Source organism: Mixophyes fleayi, chromosome 4 (assembly GCF_038048845.1).
Source record: "Mixophyes fleayi isolate aMixFle1 chromosome 4, aMixFle1.hap1, whole genome shotgun sequence".
Taxonomy (NCBI): Eukaryota; Metazoa; Chordata; class Amphibia; order Anura; family Limnodynastidae; genus Mixophyes; species Mixophyes fleayi.
Window position 1 is genome coordinate 4,918,035 of NC_134405.1, and position 23,448 is coordinate 4,941,482.

A 23,448-nucleotide genomic window follows, 5' to 3' on the forward strand; every position below is an offset into this window, starting at 1 on the left:
GTCTGCTCTTCCCTTTATCATCCTAAACAAGGCTAGTGTGTATGCAGTCCATGGACCGAGCGATCGGACCATCGATCGCATGTAAAATCGCTCAGCAAAAAAAGTTGGTGGAAAATTCTGTAGTGTGTACCCAGTTTAAGATATGCAGATCACAGACATCCATTGTATTTGATCATGTATTACCCTAGCTAATTGACTTCCTTTCAATAGGTAGTGTAAACACAAACTAACCCCTGGGTGTAAATTGGAGAGCCATATGCCTAGGTGCAAATCTTGGAGACTCTGGCATAAAAATCTGCATGGTCTTTATGCAGGTATATAGAAATATGAACTTGAAAGAAAATGCCTTCCTTTTTCATATTTTGGAAAATCCCTCTGGCACTCCGTACTGAGGGACAAAAACCACACCAGGGTTTTAAAACATAGATACCAACTACACAGGGAACAGCCATAGTCACATGTATTTCAGGATGAGATTGGATATTGTTGTAATCTCATCATATTTGGTATTTAAATGTGCGGGAAATTATGATTGGTTTATTGAAGGGAAAGTTATGTCTCTGTGAGGTATCTGAGGAAAGCTAAGACCGGTCAAAACTTAGGAATAGTTTGAACAAACCTGAGGTGACACCCAGGGGACATTTCCGCCCCCACATTAGCATTTACACTGCCCCTGTGAATGCCGTCCCATTTGAGTTTGCTTAAAATCTGTGTTCTGGAAGGACAAGGGGTCAGACTTTTTGGGAAATCAATTCACATTGATAAGCTGTCCATCTTCCTAGCCAAATTTCCCTTGGCCAGAATGCAATTCATGTAAGTGCAAATCTGAATGTAACCCTTTTTATTTTAAACTGTCTTTGCTTGTTATGTCAAATTTATTAATTGTTTATTCATTATTTTTCTTTATATCTGAATGCCCTGTACTTTTTGTATATTAAATCTATAATTTAATAAGTTGCGTCCTTGATACTCTAACGAATCCATTGCCTGTTTAGAAGAGATTGCTCGACCAGGTTAACCCTTGGAATGCCAGTGTGTGATTTGTTGATACATTTGATTAACAAGCTGTGTGTGTGCTTGTATTTACATTTGTGTAACAGTCTGGAGGTGTGACGAGTTAACCCTGTGTGTGCTGGTGTGGGTCTTGCTAGTTTGTGGAACTAGAAGCCTGTGTGCCAGTGTGGGACAGTATATTGGGGTCCTATTGCCCGTACCCAATAGGTGGTGGTAAACCTGAAGTGTCTGGGGGTGCGAGAGTGCTGTGTTTGGGGGCGATTCCGTAGGTCTAGAACCTGTGTGGTAGGTGAGAGAGACTGCGGGCTGAAATCGTGTGTGACCTCATACAGCAAACACCCCAAAGTCACGGCAGCTCAGGGCAAGGAAGTATCCCACTTGAGTATTCTACTCACCACTATACTGATGGGGGCCCTTGCCAAGAGGTAGACCAACACAGGAAGGTGGTACTCACCGGGACTCACTGTCTTCTCTTGACGCTCGTTCACACCTCGAGTATCAGCACCTAGTAGAAAAGGGGCGAAAAGATACCAGCCCACCCACAACTTTTGGCTGGTATGTTCCACCCATGCTAGTGCTAGCTATAACAACAACAGAGGGACAGTCTTTGTTACCGCCACAGCGGAATCCAAGGGGACAATGACTTCTAGGAGTGTGGGAACCCACCAATTCCTTTCAACTACTGCAGGTACCACCGCGGGCACGACAGCAGGTTCGTCAGTTACTGCCGTATCGGAGTTCAGATCCGGGAACCTACAGGGATGCAACATGTTAACATGACGCGTACGGACTTGACCAAAACCTTTTACGGGAGCCACCTCATGCACCGGTATCTCAGGAGACATTTGCTTCTGCACCACATAGGGCAGCACTTTCCACCAATCACTGAGATTATTACTAGGACTCTTCACTCTGACAAGGACTCTCTGTCCCATGGATAGGGGTGCCACCTTACTGACTCTTGGCCCAGGATGGAACTTGGACTGAATATGACCCCTAACCAAGTCACCTGCAATTTTTAGCCGTCACCTCTGTTCTGCTATCCAACGATGTAAAGTCACCGGTTTCTCCTCTTCAGGAGCGGAGAGCACCAAATCATGGATCTCTCGATCAAGCCGTCAAAAAACAGGCATTAAGGGGTGTACTTTATTATTGTAATCCAGGACTTCTTCCTAGACAAATTACGGCCATCGTCTCTTTTGCTCCCCCTCTATTGTCCGCAGCATCTGCGGAAGGGTTCTGTTTTCACATGCACCTTTACCTTGTGGATGATAAGGCGTAGTGTGGAACTTCTGAATCCCATGGGTACGACACAGTCCCTCAATGAGGCGGCACTGGAAACAAGCCAGAGTGTTGGTCAGAGTGAAGCAGTTCAGGGCATCCGTACCTCCGAATAAAGTGCTTCCCGATGGCCGTGGTAGCGGCCTCTGCAGTTTGATCTTGTGTGGGAACAAACACTGTAAACTTTGTAAAATGCTCCGTCATTACCAAGGCATACTGGTGGCCACTGACCGACTCCCCAGTCAAGACGTAATCTACCATGAGGACATCTAACGGACGTCCTGTCTTGATGGTTGGAACAGGGGAACGTTCGCTGGATTTAGACACTCCACATCTCTGGCAAGCTCTACAAACCTCCTCGTTAAACTCCAGCAGTCCCGGTATAAAGTACCAATGGTGAGCCATTGCGGCTCCCAGGTGTGCTCCTTGTACGTGTGCCCTCGGTCACCACTCTCTGTGCCATCACTTCAGGAACCACAACCTTCCACACTGGCCAGAGTTCTTGTTCCAGATATGCACGCCGGTATAGTACTCCCTCCCGCACAGTCAGTTGATCACAACTATTCAATACCTTCTGAGTCATGGCTGAGAGGCATCGGTGTTCCCACACGGAGGACCAGTGTCCCTGCTGTCTTCATTGCTTGATGCGCTTTAACTGTGAATCAAGGTCTTGACTCGCAGCCCAGTCCTCTGTTGACTTGGGTACCATCAGTGTGCATACAAGAGTAACAATCTGTGAGAGATCAGAAATCTCACTTCCTTCCCTTTCATTATCACCCGATCCTTCGGGGATCCCTACTGGGAATCTAGACAGAGCATTGGAATTCCTGTTGGCTTTGTCTGGCCAATACCAGATCTTAAATTAAAAGTTCGCCAACTTTGACATCCATCGCTGTTCCAGCGCTCCTAACTTCACCATCCCTATGTAAGCCAATGTGTTGTCTTCGGTGACGATCTCAAATTCGGCATCTGTCAAGTACTCCACAAATTTTTCTGTGATGGTCCAGACCACAGCCAGTAGTTCCAATTTAAAGGAGCTATAGTTCTTTGGATTTCCAAAGACTCCAACTGCGGTACGCGATAACACTTTCCTGACCTTCTTGAGTCTGGGCCAGCACTGCCCCTAGACCCTTCAAACTGCCGTCAGTGTAGAGAATGAAAGGCTTCTCAAAATCAGCATAAGCCGATACCAGAGCTGTGGTCAGATCCGTCTTTAGTCTGGCAAAAGCAACCTCCTGGGTCACACCTCAGGCTACTGGTTGGTTCCTGGTAGTGGTGGCGACTCCATGTAGCAGGTCATGCAGCGGACCGACCACTTTTGCAAAGTCTTTAATGAACCGTCTATACCATCCCACTATCCGTAGGAAGGCTTGCAGCGCCTTCCATTCCAAGACAACAGACACTTTATCACTGATGGGGCTCACTCCGTATCTGGACACCACATGTCCCAGATATTCAGAATGGGCTTCTGAATATGGCATTTCTGAGGTTTTAGCTTCAGTCCATAACTCTCGAGACGTAGTAGTGCCAATACCAACCGGTTTAGATGTTTCTCCACGATGCAAGCAAATACTATGAAGTCATCCAAATGGATCAGAAGTGCATCAAAGTTAACATTTCCCAGACATGCCTCCATAAGCTGTCGAAAAGTGGAGGGGGAATTTGCGAGTCCGAAAGGCATCCAGCAGAACTACTACCCATCAGCATAACAAATGCCATCTTCTAATGATCCTGGGTGAAAAAATACCTAGTCTAACCCAAGGCAGCCAGTGACTACTCAATCCAGGGTAGAGGGTAGGCATCTCGGACAGTGCAACTGTTAAGGCTTCGATAGTCCACACAAAACCAAATGGTACCGGATTGGCAGGTGCTGTTCTCGGATGGGTGGAGTATCTCCAGTATGGATCTCATGCTCCATTAGGTCGATATAATCAAAGTCTTCCTCACTACACAAGAAGGCTTTCTGTCTTGTCCACAACATTTGCTCCAGGCGGACTACATTGCGGGAGCAATCTCTTCCAAGTAAACATCAATCTGTTCTAGGATGACTGGACTATTCCATCTTGGAGTGGGGCTGTCCTCGTCCTCTACCTGCACCGCGTTCACCCATGGATGTTGCAGATCCGGCCTAAGTACTACCTGCTGAGCACCCCTATACTGCCCGCTTCTATGAGCACGACATGGGCGACAGTGGTCGATGGACCACTGTCGCCATCTTCTACGTACCATCTTGGATGTTACACAATTGCACTGGCACTCGACCACCCGACACCACTCCCAGTTTGCAGGCCACCAAGGGCCTTTGCTCCATGAACCTGGGTTCTATCGGCCGCACCAGCACCACCTTCCCTTCCAACTTCCGTTGCGTCCGTACTTCCAAATACTTCACCACATCGTGTCAAGGAAGCACTTCCACATCTTGGTAATGATTAGTTCTGATATATGCGAGGAGATCCGATTCCTTTCCAAACGTTCCCGGTCCACACTGCCGCATTACCTGCTGGAGATCTTGATAAGCTGGCTTGAAAAACGTCCAATTCCTTACAATGTCGGGTACCTTTGGCCTGGAAAAGGGCCTGATCCAGATTCTAGAGAATATTTATCCCCAGGATGACCGGGCCCTGTCTGAGTTCCACACCACTTACTACCAGGATATCTTTCTTGCCCAGCTTCTGTCCACAGACCTGTATATCCATCCAGACAACTACAAACACAGCGATGGGAAGATTATATACAGCCGTAAATTTAATCCAGGTCTGTGCACGAGCCTTCTACAGATGGGCATAATTCTTAAAGCATGACTCCAACAAGGTTTTCACCTGGGATCCGGTATCTAACAGACACTGCTGTTTTTCCCAACCAGCATGGCCACCACTGTAGGGCACTCAGATTGGCGGAGTTTACGATCATGGAATCTGCTCCTCAAGGGACTCTAGCTTAACTGAGCCTGGGGAGTAGTCGCCTAAGAGTTGAAGGCATAATGACCCAATCGTTTGCATCTCCAGCATTTAATGCCAGCCAACGGCCTTTCTCTGGGTCTTGCATCGCCCATCGCCTTGATGATATCTAAGCCAGTAGAATTTCTGTCTCAACTGGGAAACCTCCTCTTTCATCACCAACAGTGCCTCCTTCAGGTCCCTCACGCAGCTCTCTAGAGGATGGAATCCCTGGGGCTTTGTCACATTGAATGACTTCTTGTTGGACCACGGTATAGGGTCCGTAGTGGTCATTCCGGTCTCATGACAACGCCTCTGCTTGTACCTCATGGAGCATCAGGTCCTCGTAGTTGCTAACCTTATCCAGCAAGATGTGCTGGAGAGGTCCATCGTGAAATGGTCTCAGAGCAGACGGGCAATGATTCCCAGGGCATTCAGTCCTCGTTGGTCCTTCTTCCTAAATTCTCCCACCAGCTCCAAGAGGACATGGCCGAACTTCATCAAGGTCTCATCCTCCAATTATTCTCAGAATAAAACCTTCTTTTTCAGCATCGCCACCCAGAAGGTATCTCCGTATAGCTCTCTCAAAATCTTGAAGATCACCTCCAAGTTGTCTCGGTCCTCCTCCGGCCAGAGGACAGTCCTGCTGGTGTTGTCTTCCAGCACATTCAGCACAAGCTCTACTTTCATAGCCCCCATCACCTGGAACAGACAGGCGGTCCAATGCACTCACTCTTGACAGTCAGCCAACAGGGGGTTCTTTCCATCGAACTTGGGCAGATGGTACAGCGTAGTTCCCATAGCCGTCACAGCAGGGCGGGTGTTCAGGGAGCTAGACGGGTTAGTGCCGGGGTCCGTCATCTCCGCACGGATGATCCTGCCGACTATGGCAAAGTGGAACACCTACGGGGAATAACAGACTCACCTGGATGCCCTACTTTACCACGTTGGAGTCCCCTGTTGTTCACCACGCAGATAGAACCAGGGGCCACACAACTCTGGTCCTAGGAAAGAGACCAAACAAGTAACTCAGAGGTAAGGGTACTCAGAGATCTCAGTACCAGCAGTGTATATACTGGAATCTCAGTACTAACAGTGCATATACTGGGAGATCTCAGTAGAAGCAGTATATATTTGGCGATCTCAGTACCAGCAGTGTATATACTGGGAGATCTCAGTACTAGCAGTGTATATACGGGGTATGAGATCTCAGTACCAGCAGTGTATATACTGGGTGTGAGATCTCAGTACCAGCAGTTCATATACTGGGTGTGAGATCTCAGTACCAGCAGTTCATATACTGGGTGTGAGATCTCAGTACCAGCAGTGTATATACTGGGAGATCTCAGTACCAGTAGTGTGTATACTGGGAGATCTCAGTACCAGCAGTGTCTATACTGGGAGATCTCAGTACCAGCAGTGTCTATACTGGGAGATCTCAGTACCAGCAGTGTATATACTGGGAGATCTCAGTACCAGTAGTGTATATACTGGGTATGAGATCTCAGTGCCAGCAGTGTATATACTGGGTATGAGATCTCAGTACCAGCAGTGTATATACTGGGTGTGAGATCTCTGTACCAGCAGTTCATATACTGGGTGTGAGATCTCAGTACCAGCAGTGTATATACTGTGAGATCTCAGTACCAGCAGTGTCTATACTGGGAGATCTCAGTACCAGCAGTGTCTATACTGGGAGATCTCAGTACCAGCAGTGTCTATACTGGGAGATCTCAGTACCAGCAGTGTCTATACTGGGAGATCTCAGTACCAGCAGTGTATATACTGGGAGATCTCAGTACCAGCAGTGTCTATACTAGGGGTGAGATCTCAGTACCAGCAGTGTATATACTGGGAGATCTCTGTACCAGCAGTGTATGTACTGGCTGTGAGATCTCAGTACTAGCAGTGTATATACTGGGAGATCTCAGTACCAGCAGTGTATATACTGGGAGATCTCAGTACCAGCAGTGTCTATACTGGGAGATCTCAGTACCAGCAGTGTATATACTGGGTGTGAGATCTCAGTACCAGCAGTGTATATACTGGGAGATCTCAGTACCAGCAGTGTATATACTGGGAGATCTCAGTACCAGCAGTGTATATACTGGGAGATCTCAGTACCAGCAGTGTATATACTGGGTGTGAGATCTCAGTACCAGCAGTGTATATACTGGGAGATCTCAGTACCAGCAGTGTATATACTGGGTGTGAGATCTCAGTACCAGCAGTGTATATACTGGGAGATCTCAGTACCAGCAGTGTATATACTGGGAGATCTCAGTACCAGCAGTGTATATACTGGGAGATCTCAGTACTAGTTTGGTGTCAGCAGGAGAGCTGGAGGCTCTAGGACCCTGCGCTGTCTCCAGCAGCTGTCTGACCATGGGTGGAGATAGTGAATAACAAGTTTAGTGGAGCTGTCTCTCCCTCCTCTGTCTGTGGCCCCTGCACCCAGCCCCTCTCTCTCTGTGCCCCCCCACACACATGCAGAGCCCCCCCACATTGCATGCACAGAGGAGGAAGCCTGCAGTCCTGGAGGGGGCTGCTGTATGAGGACTGTGCCTCCCCCAGCTGTACTCTGCATGGAAGGAACCTCATGCATTGCTAACCAGGTATTTCCCCCCCCTTAAAATAACGTCCCCCAGCCAGCCCCGTGTGTCAGTCTGCAGGGGGGTAGAGAGCACATGGACTGGGCTTAATGGCAGCCAATCTCTCTGCATTCACTCTATTGACTTGTGATTCAGGGCAAAGGACACTGCACAAGCTGCAACTATCAGCTCCTGGCCAGACAGAAACCTGACTCTGCAGCTGGTAAGAGCCCATTTTCCCCCTGCAGACAGCTGACAGCCCAGCTTGGTGGGGGAGAAATGGTCATTTTTGGGGGTGGAAATACACTGAGTTGCAGAGAGTGTGTGTGTGCATGTATAATGTGTATATAGGCAGTATGCATTCTGTGGGAGAAGGCCCATGCATGCTGTCTGCAAGTTGCATGCTGTGGTGTCAGTTATATGTTGCTGGAGAATAACATCTACATTGCAAAAACAACTTCTTTTTTTCTTTTGCACAATATTTCATTTTTCAAAGCCATTTCTGCCAGCCCTGGATGTGTCTCAGTCTCTCTCCTGCCATATAGACTCCCAAATACTTCACTTTTTTATTATTCTATATCGTGGCTTTGACCGGTTTACCCAGCAATCTGTATAATATTCTGCACCACGCCAAAGTGTCGTAGAGTTCAGTTATCTGTTCCTTGTTGTTGTTATTGTGTCACTTTGATGTTTAGTTTGTGAAAAACAAGTTGTTGCAATGTGTCCCTCAGGTTCTATAATATAAACTGATTTGTTGGTTGGTGCTTAAGGTACGATTGGAGTTTTGGGATTACAGAGGCCTTAAATAAAGACGTACGAGTTACTGGAACATAAAGATATATATATTTTACAGAGGGGGCGGCCTGGTAGCTTGGCACCCTTGCATATAATCATAGTCATCTAATTTAATGCTGACGTTGCAGATTGTGCTTTGACTGTTGACTTTTCCGTGATACTAACCTATATATTTCTCTTCAGGTGGATGACACCGTCCTGTATAAGCTGCCAAACACTGTACGAAGCCTTTTTTGTGTTTCAGTATTTGATGATCTCAGTATATCTCTATCTAAAAGTATTTTTCTTTTTTTCTTTTTAAGGCGAATTTCTTCATCCAAAGAGTAGTCTATAGTTGTAAGCGCAACCTTTAGAGTTAACGATAAGCATTTACCCTGAACGTTGTCTATACGTCGAGTCCTTAACGCCTTTTTGACATTTAATTAACTCGTTTTCTCTTAAAGACTACAGGAAAACAAAAATCATTTGCACATTAGATTTTTATTTTGCTATCCAAGTATATCAGAGTTTAGAATTTACTATTTTAAAAAGTATTCTAGATAGATCTTTGGGGTGTGATTGCACTACGTATACATAGATATATATATATCTATCTATCTATCTGTTCTGTGGGTTTTGTTTTTATTTTTAAATTCCCCCTTGAAAGTCTGAAAGTTGAAATAAAACCTCGATTCTTAATTGAAAACATCTGGGGGATCCCGACAAATCCTAAAACAAAATTCAGCTTGTTCCTCAAAGTCTCCGGGATCAGTTTTCTTAGGATCTAATCGGAGCAGAGGGGGGGGAAGAAAAATCTCTAAATCCGGCTGAATTAAAAGTGGCTTATTGTTTGAGAGGTATCGCCTCGTTCATTGCAGACTCTAACAAACTAATGCATCGCCTCGGGCTAGAAGGGATTGCTGTTCTCTTCTGCTACTGCCACATTGATGCGTGAATGTATTTCTTCTGCCATCAGATATTCCCAGTTAACTCCGAGTTGTAACGACGGTGCGTTGAATCAGGAGGACCCGTATTCTGACATTATAGTATCACTGTCTGGTGCATAAAACCTTTATCATCCTCCGGGATTCATTCTTTTACAGTTTTATTTTGTTATTGTTTTGAGGACTAGAAGACGCCAACATAGCACTTTTTTTTGGGAGCAGTTTAACCTTGGATGGGGAGAAAAATAAAAAATCCTTGACGTTTTCAGATCATCAGGTTAGATATTTCACTGCGCTAGCACAATACCCGGATTCAGGACCTGCATATTGAGCGGCACTGGAATATAAGGAGTATTTATCTAGAGAGGGGGGCAAAAGAACATTTCGCATCCGGGGACAGCGTGCACATTAACCTGGACTCTCCCGCAGCTTTTCTGGCCGATAACTGAGCTAGAATATAAAGTGGAGACATTGATCCTGACCTGTCTATGGGAAACGTGCCGCCATCAAGGTGCTACCACGTCGTAGGAAGCTCCTCCTGGACGGACGAGCCGGAGGAGAACTAGATGGTGTCTTGTAGGGATCCCGGGACTGTTTGGGGCCACGTTTTGTTTTCATGGGCAGAGAGACGTTGACGGGAAGCTGAGAAAGGCATCGAGTCTTGGCGTGTCCGAAGATGGACGACGTGAAGAAGTGCGGCTACCTGCGCAAGCAGAAGTCTATGCGGAGGAGATACTTTGTCCTGCGCAGTCCCGGGGCCCGGGGCCCCGCCAGGCTGGAGTACTACGAGAGTGAGAAGAAGTTCCGGCTGGCGGATGGGTCCGGGGATCCTCGCGGAGCCGTGGTCTTGGAAGAGGCGTTTGGTGTTAATAAGAGGGCGGATGCTAAGAGGAGGCACCTGCTGGTCCTGTACACACGTGACGGGGGGCTCTGCGTGTCTGCGGAGGGAGAAGAGGAGCAGGAGGCCTGGTACCAGGCTATCCAGGAGCTACAATCGCAGGGTAATACAACTGCTGACGCTTCATTGTGTTCTTATCTCGTATACTAACATTAACCAGATTACACATATTACCAGATAACAGTCTCTAGGCCGTCTGTGTATATGTGTGTCATGGTGTAATAGTGTGTGTACAGGGCTGTGTGTATGTATATGGCATGGTGTAATAGTGTCTGTACTGTGTGTACACATGTCATGGTGTAGTGTCTACTGGGCTGAGTGTGTATGGCATGGAGTAGTCGTGTCTATACTGTGTATATGGCCTAGTTTAGCGGTGTCTGTACTGTGTGTATATGGTATAGTGTAGTGTCTGTACAGGGCTGTGTGTGTGTATATGGCATGGTGCAGTGTCTTTACAGGGCTGTGTGTGTGTATACAGAAGTGTGTAATAGGGTCTGTACTGTGTATATGGCATGGTGTACTGTCTGTACTGGGCTGTCTGCTTGTGTATATGGAATGGTGTAGTAGTGTTTGTACTCTCTGTATATGGCATGGTGTAGTAGTGTCTGTACAGAGGTGTGTGTGTGTGTGTATATATATATATATATATATATATATATATATATATTTACACACACCTCTGTACAGACACTACTACACACAGCCCAATACAGTCACTATACCAGGCCATATGCACACAGTGGACACTACTACACCAGGTAGTGTCCACTGTGTGAATATGGCCTGGTATAGTGACTGTATTGGGCTGTGTCTATATATGGCATGGTGTAGTAGTGTCTGGGCTGTGTGTATATATGGCATGGTGTAGTAGTGTCTGGGCTGTGTGTATATATGGCATGGTGTAGTAGTGTCTGGGCTGTGTGTATATATGGCATGGTGTAGTAGTGTCTGGGCTGTGTGTATATATGGCATGGTGTAGTAGTGTCTGGGCTGTGTGTATATATGGCATGGTGTAGTAGTGTCTGGGCTGTGTGTATATATGGCATGGTGTAGTAGTGTCTGGGCTGTGTGTATATATGGCATGGTGTAGTAGTGTCTGGGCTGTGTGTATATATGGCATGGTGTAGTAGTGTCTGGGCTGTGTGTATTTGGAATGGTGTAGCAGTGTCTACTGTGTGTATGTGGCATGGTGTAGCGGTGTCTGTACTGTGTGTATATGGCATGGTGTACTGTGTGTATGTGGCATGGTGTAGCGGTGTCTGTACTGTGTGTATATGGCATGGTGTACTGTGTGTATATGGCATGGTGTAGCGGTGTCTGTACTGTGTGTATATGGCATGGAGTACTGTGTGTATATGGCATGGTGTAGCGGTGTCTGTACTGTGTGTATATGGCATGGTGTACTGGGTGTATATGGCATGGTGTAGCGGTGTCTGTACTGGGTTGTGTGTGTATATGGCATGGTGTAGCGGTGTCTGTACTGGGTGTATATGGCATGGTGTACTGGGTGTATATGGCATGGTGTAGCAGTGTCTGTACTGGGTTGTGTGTGTATATGGCATGGTGTAGCGGTGCCTGTACTGGGTTGTGTGTGTATCTGGCATGCTGTAGCGGTGCCTGTACTGGGTTGTGTGTGTATATGGCATGCTGTAGCGGTGCCTGTACTGGGTTGTGTGTGTATATGGCATGGTGTAGCGGTGTCTGTACTGGGTTGTGTGTGTATATGGCATGGTGTAGCGGTGTCTGTACTGGGTTGTGTGTGTATATGGCATGCTGTAGCGGTGCCTGTACTGGGTTGTGTGTGTATCTGGCATGCTGTAGCGGTGTCTGTACTGGGTTGTGTGTGTATCTGGCATGCTGTAGCGGTGTCTGTACTGTATGCGTACGGCATGGTGTAGTGCAGTGTTGGCTAACCTGTGACACCAGGTGTTGTGAAACTACAAGTCCCAGCATACCCTTCCAGCAATAAGCTGCTATATATTGGCAAAGCATGCTGGGACTTGTAGTTTCACAACACCTGGAGTGTCACAGGTTAGCCAACACTGGTGTAGTGTCTGTAAATGATCACATTTGGTGTAATTCCCTTCTCTGGCCTGATGGTGGAGCTGTTGCAGTCATTATATGGTTGGCAGAGTGATATCTGCACCTAGTGTAGCTTTATACGTATGAATAATGCAGGATGCACAGCAGAATCTCCGCTACGTGTACTAAATGATTTTTTACATGTGATAATTTACATTCACGTTCTCTCTCCGCGCTGCCTCAGAGGATCCCCCTCCCCCCATCGCTGGGACTGTGCACTTAGCCGTCCTCGGCAGTCCTTACGCCAGTGGTTTCCGTATCTGTAACGCGGCTCACGTGCTATAATGTATTGTTGCTTGTAATTTGATTTCTGCACATCTGTCCTTAAAAGCTGACACTCTTTTGCTAGGCCCAAAAGCCTGACTCCCAGTTGCCACAGTAACCGAACCTGCTTACAGCAAAGGTGTGTTTCTATGGTGATTCTGGCGTCATCTTCCTTGTTTTTCCTGCAGAGCGTCACACCTTTACCCCCCCCCCCCCTCTTCTCTCACTGTCCTGTAGTTTGCTTTAACCCCTGTCCTCCCATCGCAGTGACGCCACGATCCGTTTACCTACTGTCAGATGCCATCTTGCAAAAACTGTGGCTGTTCTGGATCTAGATCATTCTGGTTTCTGTGTACGAAACGCTCTGCGGAGCATTTCAGTGTGTCAGGGGGTAGCTGGAACAGAGCGATGTTCTGCAGACTTCTAGAGAGCTGATAATCTGCTAATGTCGAATAATAGTACATCAAATGGAGCTCTCTCTCTGGTGAGGTGGGGCAAGGTCCATGAAGGAAGTGGGGTTGTATGGGACAGGGTAACTTTGTGTTGGAGCCCTCCTAGTGGAGGTGGGGTGTGGTTCTCTTTACGGGGCAGGGTCCAAAGAGTGTTTTTTTTCTTGGTCGATGGTTTGGTACGGAGCATGGACCTCACAAAGGGGGGGGGGGAGGGAGTGGTTAGGGGGCAGAGATTGACAACCTTTAGAGTCCTAGGGAGTATGTGCTGGGGGTATAAACCTTTTGGCTACAGAGTTGGAACTCCAGGTGTGTATGAGGGCGAGTCTGTCAGATGGGAGTCAGAGTCTTGGGGTGTACGAACATGATGTAGAAGCCAAAGCACGTTTCCATCGCGATATGGCTGTGGTAGGGTAGATGACTGACTGCACTAAGGCAATTTTAATGTTTTTTTCTGTTCCTCTTCTGCTTCGCAGCTCGTACCCTGTCCTCCTCCAGCGAGGGAGCTGGTTGGCCTGGCCCGGCCTTCAGAGAGGTCTGGCAAGTGAGCCTTCGTCCTCGGGGTTTAGGCCAAACCCGCAACCTGTCTGGGATTTACCGCCTCTGTCTGACTGACCGCACTTTGAGCTTCCTGCGCCTCCGCTCCGACACCCCCTCCGTCACCCTCCAGCTCATGAACGTCCGGCGATGTGGCCATTCGGACAACTATTTCTTTGTGGAGGTGGGGCGATCAGCTGTCACCGGCCCCGGAGAGCTGTGGATGCAGGTACAGTGTGGAGGACGGGTATGGTTTATTGACTGATCAGAGGAGGCCGGGCTTGTATATGGTGTATTTATTATGTAAACTAGTTAACTGACTCATTGATCAGCCGACATTTCCCCACTGTTCTTCACTTTCCCTTTCTTGTCCCTTTGAATCCCGAGTCCTTCATTAAAGACTCACATTTTGTCTTAGGTGGAAGACTCAGTTGTTGCTCAGAACATGCACGAGACCATTCTGGAAGCCATGAAGTCCCTTAGTGAGGAATTTCGTCCACGGACCAAGAGTCAGTCTCTTTCCTCCACTCCCATCTCCGTCCCATCCAGACGTCACCTGCCAAACCCACCACCCCCCAGCCAAATCGGTTTGTCTCGTCGTTCCAGGATTGAAGTCACGGTGGACAGCTCACCAGCTCCGAAACCTCACTCGTTACCCAGGGACCACAGTCCACGTTCCCCTGAAGAGGATGAAGAAAAGCCTCTACGTGTTGAAGCCAACCAACCTCCGGTCGACTATGGCTCTGCTTCTTCAGACGAGTATGGGTCAAGTCCTTGCCTGTACGAACCTCCAACATTTCTACCACCATCACCTGTATCGGGAGAAACCAATTACATCTCCATGGGACAACTCGGGAGAAGATCACAAGTATTGGACCTTGTGTCTGCATTCATCGGACCTAACGAGGAGGAAGACAAAAAGGTTGTTAAATTAGAAAACGAAGATAATTATGCAATGATGGGCAGATGCGAACAACGCCGGGAAGCTGGTTACATGCCCATGCTGCCTGGCAGCAGGTCCCAAGATTACATGCCCATGACGCCCAACAGCATCTCCCCTCCGGCTCCTATAGAAATGGCCGGCTATGTCATGATGTCGCCACTTGGTAGCTGTTCCCCAGACCCAGAGAGGACAAGCTGGCCTCCATCCGGTGAGATGTCGGTGGGCAGCGCTGACAGTCAAGCTTCAGATTACATGAACATGTGGCCGTTAAGCCGCTCTGCCTCTAGTACCCCTCCACCACCGGATAATTCACTGTCCTCGACTCACGGGCCCACAAGGATCCCCGCCTCTTACCGATCACTTCCTCGTTCGTACAAGATAGAACCAGCACCTCCTTCCCGTAATTCTTGCTCCTCGTCCTCCGACAGCCTCGAAGAGGTCGGCGGTGGGAGGTATCGCAGGCCTCTCAGTGTTTCTGTGGACACTTGGAGGGCAAGCACTTTGCCTGGACACTACCGAAGGCCACCAAGCCCTGGGGAGTACGTGAGCATCCATTTCAGGGCCAAACAGGAAAAGTTGACCAGGAAGAAAGTAGATGTTCACCAGACAGAATATATAGCCATGGACACACAGAACCATCAGGTAACCAACGGAGACTACACCAAAATGAATTTTGAACCGGAGACTTCGAAAGTAAAAATGGCCGTTGGACATGTAGTTGAGAAGGCATCAAATACAACTCCAGAAAATGCGTTTGGCCATTTATCGATAACTGAACCAAATTCTAGACCCATTGCAGATATGGTGCCATGGCCATTGCCAACCATAGAGAAGTCTCTTAAGGCATCCAGACAAGATGATTTCTGGCCCATTGTTACCCCAGATAAGATGTTCCGGCCCATAGCACCTGCAGAAAATATGTTGCCCGCCACTGCCAAGATGCCAGCGGAGGCCTCAGCAGAGAATGTGTTGGGTCACGTGGAGAAGACGGTGCTAACAAACCCTACTTCTGAGGACTTGGAACTGAGGGGCCTGCTCGTCGGAGTTACAGCCTGTAGTCTGGCCAAGGGTCCAGAACGTACAAAGTTCACAAGGGCTGATCCCCCGATCAGAATGAGACACTGCTCCGATAATACCTCCGTCTCCAATCCAGTCACCTCTTGTAATGGGACCCGGGCTCCAGTAGCAGAGTCCGGGCTAAATTATATAGATCTGGATCTTGCTAAGGATATAGGAGCTACACCCCCGATCGCCACACTGGTGGGAGCCACTGTGCCACAGCCAATGAAGAGTGGAAGTGTGGGAGCCAGTCCCTGCATCAACACCTACGCCAGCATTGACTTCCAGATGTCTGGAGAGCTCAGGAGGGGCAGCAGAGACGGAACAGGTATGATGAGGGTCCATACAGGAATAGTAGAGAGATATAGGATGGAGGTGTAGTGACAGAGCTGTGTGTGAGGTCAGTACAGGAATAGTAGAGAGATACAGGACAGGATTGAGGTGTAGTGACAGAGCTGTGTGTGTGTGTGGGGGGTCAGTACAGGAATAGTAGAGAGATACAGGACAGGATGGAGGTGTAGTGACAGAGCTGTGTGTGTGAGGTCAGTACAGGAATAGTAGAGAGATACAGGATAGGATGGAGGTGTAGTGACAGAGCTGTGTGTGTGAGGTCTGTACAGGAATAGTAGAGAGATACAGGATAGGATGGAGGTGTAGTGACAGAGCTGTGTGTGAGGTCAGTACAGGAATAGTAGAGAGATACAGGACAGGATGGAGGTGTAGTGACAGAGCTGTGTGTGAGGTCAGTACAGGAATAGTAGAGAGATACAGGACAGGATGGAGGTGTAGTGACAGAGCTGTGTGTGTGAGGTCAGTACAGGAATAGTAGAGAGATACAGGACAGGATGGAGGTGCAGTGACAGAGCTGTGTGTGTGAGGTCTGTACAGGAATAGTAGAGAGATACAGGATAGGATGGAGGTGTAGTGACAGAGCTGTGTGTGAGGTCAGTACAGGAATAGTAGAGAGATACAGGACAGGATTGAGGTGTAGTGACAGAGCTGTGTGTGTGGGGGGTCAGTACAGGAATAGTAGAGAGATACAGGACAGGATGGAGGTGTAGTGACAGAGCTGTGTGTGAGGTCAGTACAGGAATAGTAGAGAGATACAGGACAGGATGGAGGTGTAGTGACAGAGCTGTGTGTGTGAGGTCAGTACAGGAATAGTAGATAGATACAGGACAGGATGGAGGTGTAGTGACAGAGCTGTGTGTGAGGTCAGTACAGGAATAGTAGAGAGATACAGGACAGGATGGAGGTGTAGTGACAGAGCTGTGTGTGTGAGGTCAGTACAGGAATAGTAGAGAGATACAGGACAGGATGGAGGTGTAGTGACAGAGCTGTGTGTGTGAGGTCAGTACAGGAATAGTAGAGAGATACAGGACAGGATGGAGGTGCAGTGACAGAGCTGTGTGTGAGGTCAGTACAGGAATAGTAGAGAGATACAGGACAGGATGGAGGTGTAGTGACAGAGCTGTGTGTGTGAGGTCAGTACAGGAATAGTAGAGAGATACAGGACAGGATGGAGGTGCAGTGACAGAGCTGTGTGTGAGGTCAGTACAGGAATAGTAGAGAGATACAGGACAGGATGGAGGTGTAGTGACAGAGCTGTGTGTGTGAGGTCAGTACAGGAATAGTAGAGACATACAGGACAGGATGGAGGTGTAGTGACAGAGCTGTGTGTGTGTGTGTGTGTGAGGTCTGTACAGGAATAGTAGAGAGATACAGGATAGGATGGAGGTGTAGTGACAGAGCTGTGTGTGAGGTCAGTACAGGAATAGTAGAGAGATACAGGACAGGATGGAGGTGTAGTGACAGAGCTGTGTGTGTGGGGGGTCAGTACAGGAATAGTAGAGAGATACAGGACAGGATGGAGGTGTAGTGACAGAGCTGTGTGTGAGGTCAGTACAGGAATAGTAGAGAGATACAGTACAGGATGGAGGTGTAGTGACAGAGCTGTGTGTGTGTGAGGTCAGTACAGGAATAGTAGAGAGATACAGGACAGGATGGAGGTGTAGTGACAGAGCCGTGTGTGTGAGGTCAGTACAGGAATAGTAGAGAGATACAGGACAGGATGGAGGTGTAGTGACAGAGCTGTGTGTGTGAGGTCAGTACAGGAATAGTAGAGAGATACAGGACAGGATGGAGGTGCAGTGACAGAGCTGTGTGTGAGGTCAGTACAGGAATAGTAGAGAGATACAGGACAGGATGGAGGTGTAGTGACAGAGCTGTGTGTGTGTGGGGTCAGTACAGGAATAGTAGAGAGATACAGGACAGGATGGAGGTGTAGTGACAGAGCTGTGTGTGTGAGGTCAGTACAGGAATAGTAGAGAGATACAGGACAGGATGGAGGTGTAGTGACAGAGCTGTGTGTGTGAGGTCAGTACAGGAATAGTAGAGAGATACAGGACAGGATGGAGGTGTAGTGACAGAGCTGTGTGTGTGAGGTCAGTACAGGAATAGTAGAGAGATACAGGACAGGATGGAGGTGTAGTGACAGAGCTGTGTGTGTGTGGTCAGTACAGGAATAGTAGAGAGATACAGGACAGGATGGAGGTGTAGTGACAGAGCTGTGTGTGTGTGTGAGGTCAGTACGGGGATAGTAGAGAGATACAGGACAGGATGGAGGTGCAGTGACAGAGCTGTGTGTGAGGTCAGTACAGGAATAGTAGAGAGATACAGGACAGGATGGAGGTGTAGTGACAGAGCTGTGTGTGTGAGGTCAGTACAGGAATAGTAGAGACATACAGGACAGGATGGAGGTGTAGTGACAGAGCTGTGTGTGTGTGTGTGTGTGTGAGGTCTGTACAGGAATAGTAGAGAGATACAGGATAGGATGGAGGTGTAGTGACAGAGCTGTGTGTGAGGTCAGTACAGGAATAGTAGAGAGATACAGGACAGGATGGAGGTGTAGTGACAGAGCTGTGTGTGTGGGGGGTCAGTACAGGAATAGTAGAGAGATACAGGACAGGATGGAGGTGTAGTGACAGAGCTGTGTGTGAGGTCAGTACAGGAATAGTAGAGAGATACAGTACAGGATGGAGGTGTAGTGACAGAGCTGTGTGTGTGTGAGGTCAGTACAGGAATAGTAGAGAGATACAGGACAGGATGGAGGTGTAGTGACAGAGCCGTGTGTGTGAGGTCAGTACAGGAATAGTAGAGAGATACAGGACAGGATGGAGGTGTAGTGACAGAGCTGTGTGTGTGAGGTCAGTACAGGAATAGTAGAGAGATACAGGACAGGATGGAGGTGCAGTGACAGAGCTGTGTGTGAGGTCAGTACAGGAATAGTAGAGAGATACAGGACAGGATGGAGGTGTAGTGACAGAGCTGTGTGTGTGTGGGGTCAGTACAGGAATAGTAGAGAGATACAGGACAGGATGGAGGTGTAGTGACAGAGCTGTGTGTGTGAGGTCAGTACAGGAATAGTAGAGAGATACAGGACAGGATGGAGGTGTAGTGACAGAGCTGTGTGTGTGAGGTCAGTACAGGAATAGTAGAGAGATACAGGACAGGATGGAGGTGTAGTGACAGAGCTGTGTGTGTGAGGTCAGTACAGGAATAGTAGAGAGATACAGGACAGGATGGAGGTGTAGTGACAGAGCTGTGTGTGTGTGGTCAGTACAGGAATAGTAGAGAGATACAGGACAGGATGGAGGTGTAGTGACAGAGCTGTGTGTGTGTGTGAGGTCAGTACGGGGATAGTAGAGAGATACAGGACAGGATGGAGGTGTAGTGACAGAGCTGTGTGTGTGAGCTCAGTACAGGAATAGTAGAGAGATACAGGACAGGATGGAGGTGCAGTGACAGAGCTGTGTGTGTGTGTGTGTGAGGTCAGTACGGGGATAGTAGAGAGATACAGGACATGATGGAGGTTTAGCGACAGAGCTGTGTGTGTGAGGCCAGTACAGGAATAGTAGCGAGATGGAGGTATATATATTATACAAGTTAACCCGTGCATGATACTCATGCATTCTAGTCAAATCAAGCTACTTAAGGTGTTAAAAAGGTTCTTGTCATGCATTTGGGCCTAGCCCAGGCCTCCTCAGGGGAAGAGCGTTACTTCCCGACGCAAGCGCCCTTTTTTAACATGGTTTTGTCCACATGTCACCACCTTACATTCTTCTCCATCACCTCATCCTTCATCTTCATCGCCACATCCTTCATCAAGCAACTTAAGGTGTTAAAAATTCCCCACTGTCACCCCCGGCAACCACCAACCACTCCCAACTGTCACTTCTCCTTCAAGAAATATATAGGTCAGTGTATAACTCTGCCCAGCAGGTGGCGCTGCAGCTTGGTTTTTTTTTTTCCGCACATGCCACTAGGCATTTATATAGTAGATTATGTGGTTCGGTGCCCAGTCATTATAGGGCCTCAGCGGTCTCTCTGTGCACTGTTCGGGAGACACAGAGGGGCATTGCGGTGTAAATGAGGGGTGGGAGGGGGCGGCCCTCGGTATACTAGGTGTAGATTTATATTACATAGGGTGTGGGGGATCTGGTCATGTGATGTCTGTAGGGGATTTAACCCATGGTCTGGTCCTGAGACCAGGACGTGTCTCCCTGCGGCTGGGGGAGGTGCAGAGGATGTGGGTTTGAACATACATGTAGAATGCACAGTCTGCAGAATGAGTCTCTATGTCACGCAGGACTGAGAGTAAACCCCTTATGTTCTAGCCCCCTCTGTTTCCAGTACGTGACCCCTCTGTGCCTGGGGTCGGGGCATTTGAACGGACTGCACTGTTCCACTGCTGCTGCCATCTCAGCCACTTCATCTCCACCCCCCCAAAATAACCAGAGGTCACTCGGCCTCTTTCATGTGTCCCAGTTATTTATGGTGCTGCCAGATGGGATGCGATCCGAAGAGGGGATGAGAAATGTAGGGACAGCTGTTCCCGGGCCTTCCTGCTGTGTCTCGTAGGCCCCTATAGAGCTCTGTAAATCTATCTGTCATCTCCCGCTGAGGCGGGAGACCGCTGTGACATGAAACACAGATGACTGTGAGCGTGGTTACCCCAGAACTATTCATGTGTGACGCTCATTTTCTTCTTTCCCAGAATGCTGAGGAGCTGCGTCCGCAGACCGAGCCGCTCTCCCGCGCAGATCGGAGGAGGCGACGGCGCCCCAATGTTCGGGACGCCATGTGACATTTTATATTTGCACTTTGTGGACATCCTGCATCTTACAAGTGACCCGAAACTTTAGGACCACTCTTTTTCTTTTTAATGGAAAAAAAAAAAAAAGTGCCTTGGTTCCCATGAAATGGGATTATTCTGTTTATTTGCATTTGACATTATATAGGCCTGAACGCCTAACTCTGTCGCCATAGTAACAGCGCCATTGTTCAGGATGCAGACGGCCCGGGACATGTAAAGGGAATACTCCATTGGTGCCTCCTAATCTCTGTAGGTCATGTGTAAGTGGGACTTGGTGCTGGGCACCTGTTGCGCACACACGGAGGAGATGGCCATTTTGTAGGCCGGGGCGATGCCCTTCTTAGCAAGCCTCCAGCAACTAGTGAATTGATTGGCCCTCAAATTGGCTGTCCCAGCCGACAAAATGTCCACCCCCTTCTGTGTTGTTTGGTAGACTGTACTGGTCGGTGGCCTCCTTGCAGGTGACGAGACACTTCAAGTAGAGCGCCGTCTTGTATATGTGACTTACAATATGGAGTCTGCTTGGTACACAATGTCTGTATGTTTTTGAAAGGTACGAAATGAAACACAAACCTCTGACGCTTAGTATAATAATAATAAGGGTTCCTAGAAACGCCCAGATCCAGGTACAATGTAGTTATAGACAGAGAACGGAGCCATATACCAAAACAGTACAAAATGGCCGCTCGCCCCCCTCCCCCTGGGCGGAGGTGGGGACGGAGCTCTGCTTTAATAGTAAATAGATTTATTTATTTTTTTGGTAGGTTTTACCAAACTGGCCTTTTAAGGTATAACCTCTGGGTGGCAAAATGCTCCTTTTGTTTCCGGTACTTTATCCCCGTTACTGGGACACGGATTGTCTCGTTCTCCAGTTCATCCCTTTAAAGTGTATCCGACGCTTGCGCCTGAGGCGGCCATCTTGTGAGGCGAGTCGGTGTTCACTGGTAAATGGCGCCGCCCAGCCACTTCGTGATTCGCCGGTTCACCCTTCAAAATGGCGGCCTGGCAGCTTGCGCGCGGGAAATGGGAGCTTTAAGCCGTTGTGTGTCCAATGTCTGGAACTGTCTTACATCACTTAAAAGAGTGTTGAAACCAAAAAAATTAAATGTATAGATGTTTATGAAGATGACGTAATATATAGAATATGATAAAAGTATTATGGATTGAGAAATGTTTATTGAACTATGGAATTATACGTTGTCCGGGTACGAGAGCGCCCTCTGTATGAAAACGGCACAGGATCGCTAGTGACCCACTTACCGTCACCGTAATCTGGTGCTGCTTCTCATACGGGATGATTCTTTGGTGCACAAGAGGGCGTGACATATATATATATATATATTATATGAAATGAATTTAAAGGAATACATGTCAGTCCCTCTTTTTTTCTAAACTATAGGCGGCCTCCAGCCCGGATAATAGTTATATCTAAAGTAGAATTTAAGACGTTACAAAAATGAGCTGGTCTTCCCCCCCCTTATATTGTGGATAAATGGAACATTCCAAACGCCTATGGGGGGGAGGGACAGAGCGAGAGACAAGAATCTGAGCCAATGAGAAGGCTCGCTTGCCATCAGCGCAGCCTCCTGCGTTTGGTCTGAGCTTGAGCCTATTAATGGGGAACTGACAGATTGGTGGGCCCCAGTTGCCTTGTATAAGCTATGTGTATAAATAAAGTGTGTGAACGCCTTATGTGTCCGGTCGTTCTTGCTTGTCGCATCTCTTATTGACGTATCTTGTCCGCCACGCTGCCACTGGTATAGCTGCTGCAGCGCCTCTTAGCTGGTGCCAGGACTGCTGGCCAGAGCACTGACACAGGCAGCCGGGGGACAGATTAGAGTGTTAGCTCTTAAGTGTAGGTCACTCAAGGTGTGCGACAGTTATATACAACGTAATCCTGTTATCACAGAGGAGGCTCTGTGCAGATGTGATCTGATTGGATGCCGCAGAGCCTGACCAATGAGATTCCTTCATCTCTCTGCGCTGCCATTGGGTGACCTTGGGATTGTCGGGTGGAGTTCTCCTTTAATATACTCTGTACGTCCTCACTATCCTGGCCCAGCCCACGAGTCACATGACTCCCAGCAGTACCATGTGGTCTGTGCTGGACGGCTCTGTGGTTATATAGATCCTGTGTGTGTGTGTATATATGTGTATATATGTATATGATAAATATATGTATATGACTATAATTATATGTGAGATGCTCGTAGGAAGAGCTGAGGCCCCTGCACGGGGGGATGATACAGTATACACTACTGCTATAGATCCAACACTGGCCCACAGAGCTTACAGTCATCAGAGTAAGGAGGACGTGTCTGCTCTGTGGGTTTATGAGGCTTATACGTGGGGGGAGAGGCTGTAATACACCGAACCAGGCTATAGAGTGATACACAGCGCCACCTAGAGGCTGTAATACACCGAACCAGGCTATAGAGTGATACACAGCGCCACCTAGAGACTGTAATACACCGAACCAGGCTGTAGAGTGATACACAGCGCCACCTAGAGGCTGTAATAC

General features: G+C 48.1%; 1 protein-coding gene and 1 long non-coding RNA gene across 3 annotated transcripts; both read left to right on the forward strand.

Annotated features, from left to right (window-relative positions):
• Positions 1–7,601: 7,601 nt before the first annotated feature.
• Positions 7,602–22,616, forward strand: LOC142150975 (insulin receptor substrate 1-like). Of its 2 annotated transcripts, none has more exons than XM_075206188.1 (5): positions 7,602–8,045; positions 8,801–10,541; positions 13,710–13,999; positions 14,189–16,100; positions 20,829–22,616. In XM_075206188.1, exons 2-5 carry the CDS (start codon positions 10,217–10,219, stop codon positions 20,834–20,836), a joined length of 2,535 nt encoding a protein of 844 aa, XP_075062289.1. In that variant the 5' UTR covers positions 7,602–8,045; positions 8,801–10,216; the 3' UTR covers positions 20,837–22,616. The 2 variants fall into 2 exon arrangements, with proteins under 2 accessions (XP_075062289.1, XP_075062290.1); XM_075206189.1 differs by having other exon boundaries at positions 9,573–10,541.
• LOC142150974 (uncharacterized) lies at positions 17,608–19,328 on the forward strand. The gene is made up of 2 exons (XR_012691118.1): positions 17,608–18,833; positions 18,898–19,328. It is a non-coding gene; the product is annotated as an uncharacterized LOC142150974 (long non-coding RNA).
• Positions 22,617–23,448: the final 832 nt, after the last annotated feature.

Coding starts and splice junctions, on each gene's coding strand:
- LOC142150975 (XM_075206188.1), top strand. CDS start 10,217: ATGGACGACGTGAAGAAGTGCGGCTACCTGCGCAAGCAGAAGTCTATG. Junction 10,542..13,709: donor CCAGGAGCTACAATCGCAGG/GTAATACAACTG, acceptor TCTGCTTCGCAG/CTCGTACCCTGTCCTCCTCC. Junction 14,000..14,188: donor CCGGAGAGCTGTGGATGCAG/GTACAGTGTGGA, acceptor ATTTTGTCTTAG/GTGGAAGACTCAGTTGTTGC.